At 31.7% G+C, this 7512-nt stretch overlaps 1 protein-coding gene across 1 annotated transcript; it reads left to right on the forward strand.

Moving 5' to 3' along the window:
- Positions 1-4199: 4199 nt before the first annotated feature.
- LOC112505663 lies at positions 4200-6162 on the forward strand. Its single transcript, XM_025109558.1, has 3 exons — positions 4200-4331; positions 5103-5189; positions 5993-6162. Exons 1-3 carry the CDS (start codon positions 4233-4235, stop codon positions 6122-6124), a joined length of 318 nt encoding a protein of 105 aa, XP_024965326.1. The 5' UTR covers positions 4200-4232; the 3' UTR covers positions 6125-6162.
- The last annotated feature ends 1350 nt before the right edge of the window (positions 6163-7512 follow it).

Consider the following 7512-nt stretch of genomic DNA (forward strand, 5'->3'; position numbering starts at 1 on the left):
TTAGAGAAATACATGAAACAGTTTCATTAAGTATTTTATATGAAACAATTTCACAACCATATATGAAACAACTTGATCAAAAAATGTATTATATGAAACAATTTCACAAGATTAAACAATTTCATGAAAAAATTTCATAAGATTAAATAATGAAATCGACGGATGAAAGTGGTTTGCACGGTTTACACAAATGAGGGCGGTTTTTATTTGATCACTCTTCTATATATATATATATATAGAGAGAGAGAGAGAGAGAGAGAGACGAAAGATCGTGTGAGGAAAAAAAAGTTAAAGTGAGAATGGTAAGAAGGGATCTGCACTTTTGATCACTCTTAATCTCACACTCATCTATGAATGTGCTCCTTACGAGAATTGATCTGGTGCTCGGGTACATCTCCTTAGTGTTGATCTTCAATTAAAATTGATCCAATGGTCCAGATCCCTTCTTCCAATTCTCATCATAACTTATGTTATCACCGGAACCCAAATATATATATATATATATATATATAGAGAGAGAGAGAGAGAGAGAGAGAGAGAGAAAGAGAGAGGAACAATCAAATGCAAACCACCTATGTTTGTACAAACCGTGCAAACTACCCTCATTCATCGATTTCATTGTTAAATTTTACGAATTTTTTTCATGAAATTGTTTAATATTATGAAATTGTTCATATAATACTTTCTTGGATGAGTTGTTTCACATAATACTTATGGAATTTTAATGAAACTGTCTCATGTATTTCTCTAAGATTAATATAATGAAGATGATAATATCCATGATTAACACCCTCCACAATAAAAATGATTAATCAACCTCTCATAATGGGACCATTCTTGAGTTTTTTTGTTCCACCAAAAAAGGTAGAACAACATGGGACTAAATTTGAGATTACAATATTACCCTTATTATTTGATATCAGATAGAAAACTTAATTCCATCGCATCCTCTTTCTTCATCTTCCAGCTTATCAACTCCAGCCTCCATTCCACGAGCTCGAACTAGATTCCAGCCTCCATTCAGGTACGATTTCTCCTTAATCTTCCTTGGTTATCGATTTAACCTTCACTTCCATGGTTATTGATCGACTCTCTTAACAATCTAGATCGATTTCTCTTATCGATCGATTTCTCTTAAAAGGTCTACATTTTTCTCTGTTGTTTGTTTATATGGTTGCATTATGTTGCATTAGTATATAGAAGTTAAAGTAAATCTAGATCGACTCTCTTAACAATCAACATTAACACTAATCACCTTGAGCTTAGTTGATACATTATTAAGCCTTCTTATAGTGAATTAATTCAAACAGGACTATATGTTATAATGAGGTATCAAACATTGTTAATAAGCCGATCTGTTTCTTTGCTTATCAAGTATCCAGATTAAGTTCCAGAGGCCTCGTCCTTTTTGATTCCCATCAAGTTTCTAAATCAAACAACTGTTTGGAACAATCTGAGTAGAACCAAGATCCAATTTGTCAATTAATTGTCAACCCTTAACCAATGAGCAAGGACCAGCATTCTCTGCTTGTCGTCCCACTCATACCCTCTACTACTATAAACTTATGCATCTTGTGATTGTTAATAATTGTGGAAATGATCAAAACGAAAAAACTCATGTTGTTTACGACAGACTTTAGTTCCAAATTTCATGTTGGGTTTAAAGTTGTGCTTAATGTTGTATTCAAGAGTTTCTCCAAATTGTAATTTTTGTCTTTAAAGCTTTTTAGGTATAAATAGTTTTCTTCTTGTAGTAGAAATCAGTTGTAATCTTCAAGAATTTGAATACAGAAATCCTTTGGTGAAAATTCTCTCTATATTCAATTTCTGTTCTTGATTGATTGTATCTGATTTGAAGATTTGGGATTCTCATTTCAGTTTTCTTCTTCTAATAGGAACATCACCTTTGTTGTTGATCTCTTGGATATGTATAACTAAATTGAATTTTCCGATAACCTTGTTTCGCCCCTTAGACTATGAATGTTTAAACTTTTGATGATGTTATGATACGTGTTATTTACAATTGTTGTGTTTTTTTTAAATTATGTACGTATTTACGATTGTTGTGTTGGAATATTTTTAAATTATATACGTTTTTTACAATTGTTGTGTTACAATCATGTATACAAATTTAGAAAATAGAATAAACATTATAGATGTAATTATTTAAATATATTTTGGTTGATTTATATCATTTAGAATCATTATATGATGCAAAATAACATTAAACAACATTTAGGGGCAATCTGGTCATTTTAACGGTTTTGTCAAGTCCTGTTTAACGGTTTTGTCCAGTCCTGTTTAAGTCATACCAAACATAGGACATACAATTTAGTTCTGTCCAGTCTTGTCCCCTTTTGTCCCATCCAGTACCAAATGCTACCTTGTATCCAATTCAAATTTTCCTTGAGCAAGTTTTTTTATAGGTAATAAAATTTAGAAACCCAACAAGTAAATACGTTTGAATTTGAAGTAATAAGACTATCCCAATTATGACACTAAGAGGTTGTTTATTAAACACTTATCCAATAAATGCTTACCGGGTAAATTTTCTTTATTGGATGAACATGGTAAGGGTTTAGAATCTTACCCGGTTAGACCGGTAAAAAGAATGGAGAGTCTTACCCGGTAAGAGTGGTGAAAGGATAGAGAGTCTTACCCAGTAAGTGAGAGTGACGACTCTTACTCGGGTAAATGCTTACCGGATAATTGTTATATATTATATCGTTTTGATGCAATATAATTTTACCCAAAAAAATAAATTAGAACGTTGACTCATACCGGTAAAATACTTACTGGGTAAGCATTTGAGTAAACGACCCATAAGTAAATAACTATCAAGAACGAAGTAGGCTCTATTTCATTATATTCCATCCATATCCCAATTTCTACCATCTAATGGTAGATTGGCGAATGTTGGGCCGAGTTGGATTTGAACCAGCATAGACATATTGTCAACGAATTTATAGTCCGGAACATCTTCGTAGTAGCTCCCTTCCATGCGTCGTTTCATATGGAACCTCACGTGACATTGCTCCGTCAGGCTTTCGTCCATTGCAAATTTTTTGAAAAATTATTAATAAAATATTTAATTATTAATTATATACTTGTTTGGATAGATCATCAATAAAAATATTCATTGATTGATTTTTTAGAACTTATTAATAAAAAACTTTATAAAATAATTAATTATTAAAGAAACAATATTTGAAGTTTTTTAATTTCTTTATTAATATTTGGTTAATTTGATAATTTTACAAAAATATATATTTTTAACGTGTGATTTTTATACCAATAAATTAGAGGTGATCATTCGTGGGCATAACTTATTTTTTTGTCCAACAAGTCTAATATTGTAAACTCAAGTCTTTTTTTTTCGGGCTTGACAATTTGCTATTGTCTGCGCTATAAACGCGTCGGGCTTGCCTACAGGCTAACGGGCCTAAAAAGTGTAACTCTTATAAATCTATAAACTTGATCACTAACAATTAATTAACAAATGTGAAACCAAAAAGTGTAACTCTTATAAATCTATAAACTTGAAATATCCAACTTGTAATCGAGAGTTTGGAATAAAGGAGGAGCAACAATGAATCATAGGGCAATCAACGAGATGAACATGAGAGTGAGAGGGTGTGAATGACAATCTAGGAACACGAACGCCTTTGAATGGTTTTGGGATGACCTAGGATGAATAATCGCTCAGAGCCTTATTGAATGATTCAGAGTTGAATCTTTTAGTGAGATCATTAAGAGGTAAATAAACAACCTCTTAGCCTTTTGGATTCTCAAGAATAACTAAAGAGTTTTATCCTATAACTTTAATTTTAAAATATACTAGTATAATTTTAATTAATGGTAAAAAAATATCTATACTACTTAATAAAGCAGAAAGCCCCAAAGTCTTAAAGTCTTAACTTTTTTAATACCCAAAATACCCTTCCATTTCCTTTACACGCCTCCTCTCTCCCAAAATTCCTTTACACGCCTCCCCCTCCCCAAAAATGCCTTTTCCCGAGGAGCACTCCTCTATCTTCTCAACACTCCTCTATCTTCTCAAGACAAGCGTGAAGAATATTATCTTATCAAGACAAAAGGGTGTAAATAAGATTATCTTCCCAAGAGAAAGCTCTCATCTCTCCATACATTGTCATTGACGATTCATGCTCCCGATTACTTATTCAAGATCACCGTGTAATCTCTCCACACAATCTCATTGATTCCCTCCTAAAATGACGATTCAGAAGTTGCTGATGATTACTTATTCAAGATCACCATACATCGATTCGCTCTCGATCCATGCTTCAAATATGGCTAGGGTTCCAGTCCAGGTAATATTTTTGTTTTTCATCTTCATTTGATTGGTTAGGGTTTTTGATTTTTCTTTGCGTTAGCACTTGAAATCTTCACTTTTATGGGTTAGGGTTCTTGAGTTTTCTATGGGTTTGTATGTAACCGCCAGGCTTCCGGCCTTTTCATTCGCCTCCGCCGCTTGCGTTAGCCGCTCTTGTGTTAAATTTACTACTTTTGTGTTTGATTGCCATTACGTTTCTTCGTCTTTTATGGACACCAAAGTGTTTGATAAACTTTTCCAATGAGAAAGAGTCAAATTACAAACTTTTGTGGTTTTTGGTTAGTCGTTGATTGGTCTTTAGGAAAAAAAACTTACATTGTTTATGCATAACATTTCAAGGGCTTCTAATAAGTGGCAAATACAATGATTCTTGTTGTTGCTTCCTATTCCTCTTTATTGAAACGTTTATTTCTTCTCAAGAGAAGCCTACGCGTGTCATGTTCGTTTATAGGAACTGTTGAAACATGATTAAAACATAATTCTGGGTATTGTGAGATGAGGGTGCTGTTTCTGGCTTCATGGTTTGACAAATTATGCATTCCTTTATGATGGTGGTTCATGAAAGGATTGTCATCTATAGAGAATGTTGTTCGTTAGCTTCATTTACTACTTACAGTTCTAGGCAGATGTTGGTTAATAGAGAATGTTACTTCTTTATGTCTTATTATTCTTAGTTTAGTTAATAGAAAATAAGAACTTACCGATTATCGTTGAAACCTTACAATTTTACATGGTATTACTGTATTAGGTTCCATCGAATATGCTCTGTTTCCAGGTAATCAATCAGTTCCATCGAATATGCTCTGTTTCCATAGATTTACAGTCTCTCATCCAGGTAAGCACTCTCCATCGATTTTGGTTCACTTTTTTGTACCCTCTTTTGCCGACTTCTTTATGATTGAAATTTTTAAGTGGATATCTAAAATGTTCATGTTGTAATGTTAAATGGCTGCTGTCATTCAATCATTCCAAGTATCTTCCATCGAAACTTAAGGTCATTAGGTCCGGCATCTTAACAACAGTAAACTCCGGGTGCAATTGATGCATCTATATATGAAAGAAAGAGTGTTTATAGTAGTTATATTTATACCGAAAGAATTTATGGATCAAACTCTGTTATTAATGTGATATCCTACAAACACATAAGAATAACTCTAGAATTATTGAGAAAAAAAAACTAAGAAGCAAAAAAAAGTAGAGATAAGAGCAGGTCCCTAATGGAAAAAAAAAAAAGAGTAGGTCCCTAATGGAAAACGAACAAAGGAAGATACAATAGAAATAAACAGAGTATATGAGTATGTATAAATAGGAAAATAGATAAGGGAATGCTTAAAGAACTATGTGAAATCTTACACACTTATTCAGGCATAAAATTATTACAAATATGTGAGCATGAAGGTAGACTATCATAAATTGCTTAGCAATTTCTGAGGTTGTAAACTACTCTATTTGAACCAAAATAAACGTCCACAATGAAAAGCAACAGAGTTTTAGAATGTGCTTATTACACTTTATAATTAACTAAATGACAGTTTTACTCTTAATCTTAGATGAAGTAACGAATTTCTCCATCTGGTTCGTAGTTATATGTCTATTGGATTTTATGTGTTTCTGTTGTTTTACAATTTCTGGTTTCAGCTTTGGTCTACTCTAATGGTTGGCCTAGATTTTGATTTCATCTTATTTCATGGATACCCATGGAGGGTTATTAATCAACTTGGAATTGGAGGTTTCATGGGGAGAGGAAGTTTTTCTTATGCAGCGATTTGAGAGTGGTGTTCCCACAGTGCCATTCAGATGCTAATGAAGGAAAGGTATGTTCATGATGGTTTTCCATTTGGAATCGATGCATTAGTTTTCCATTTCTGCACGGTTTCTTTTGGAATCGATCCATTAATTTTTATTTGTAACAACCTTATTGGCAGGAAAATGAGGTGGCAGATAGAAAATGTTCCTTCTTCTTTTGTTAGAAAATGTTCTACTTTTTGGTATCGATTAGAAGTTCATGTTGCTTGTATTTCTTTTAGACATTTGGTTGAATGTTGTGAGGCTAGACCATTCTATCTACACAAAAGAATGTATTAGTAAAATGTGTATTTCTATTTTATCCTTTTGATTCTTTTTTTTTTTTTACTAAACTTGAAAGATTGAATGTTTAAATATAAATTTTGTACTTTTTAATGAATAATTGCACTCATTTTTAGTTGTAGGCTTATTAGAAAATTTGACATCCCGTCGCATTGCGCAGGTACTTAACTAGTTAATTATAAAATATAAACGGACTGGACAAACATGTCCATATTTATTTTTACATTGTCTATGTCCGTTCATTAATTTTAATGAACAAACACGGGTCTGTCCATTTTTACAATAATAGTAGTCCAAGTCCGTATTTCTACCGGATTGCATGAGCCGGGTCTAACATATTGTCTCACCCATGAACAACTCTACATTAAATATGAGAATTTCATAAGAATATTGCAAATAATGATATAGAAGGCCTTAAGGGCCTGTTTGTTTTTTCAAAATTACTTCTTAATACATTTGAAGTCTGATTCGTTCATACGTTTGGGTATTAAAAACGTTTATTTTATTTTTAAAATAAGAGTTTAAAAGCTCTAAATGTCCTCTGAAATTTTAAGTGGTAAATGTACCTCTTAATCCTAATTCGCCCTCTATCATATGGTTCATATTTCGGGAGCTGGAAGAGATTTGTTAGCAAAAACTATTCATCTTTTAAACTTTTGTTAAAAAAAAAAAACTTTTTATCTTTTATATTTTTGCATTATTTTGATCAATTCAGATTTCAAACGTAAAAATAAACAATCTTACTGATCCGGATTTCAGATTTTAGAACCACATCTTATAAATCAGAAGTGAAATCAAACTTCAGACTTTAATACTTCTTAAAAAACAGACGCCATCTAAATGTTCATTAAATTATATTAATGGGTTTTTAAAATTAAGTACTTTTTTAACATCTTTTTCTTATTATCTTATATTTGTCAGCTACTAACTTATCAAATCAATTAAAAGCTTGCTTATCATCTTGCTAGTCAAAATATAATTTTAATAAATTATTTATAAGACTTTTACTCAAATATATATATATATATATATATATATATATATATATATATATATATATATATATATAT

Source organism: Cynara cardunculus (genome assembly GCF_001531365.2).
Source record: "Cynara cardunculus var. scolymus isolate 2C chromosome LG 2, CcrdV1, whole genome shotgun sequence".
NCBI lineage: Eukaryota > Viridiplantae > Streptophyta > Magnoliopsida > Asterales > Asteraceae > Cynara > Cynara cardunculus.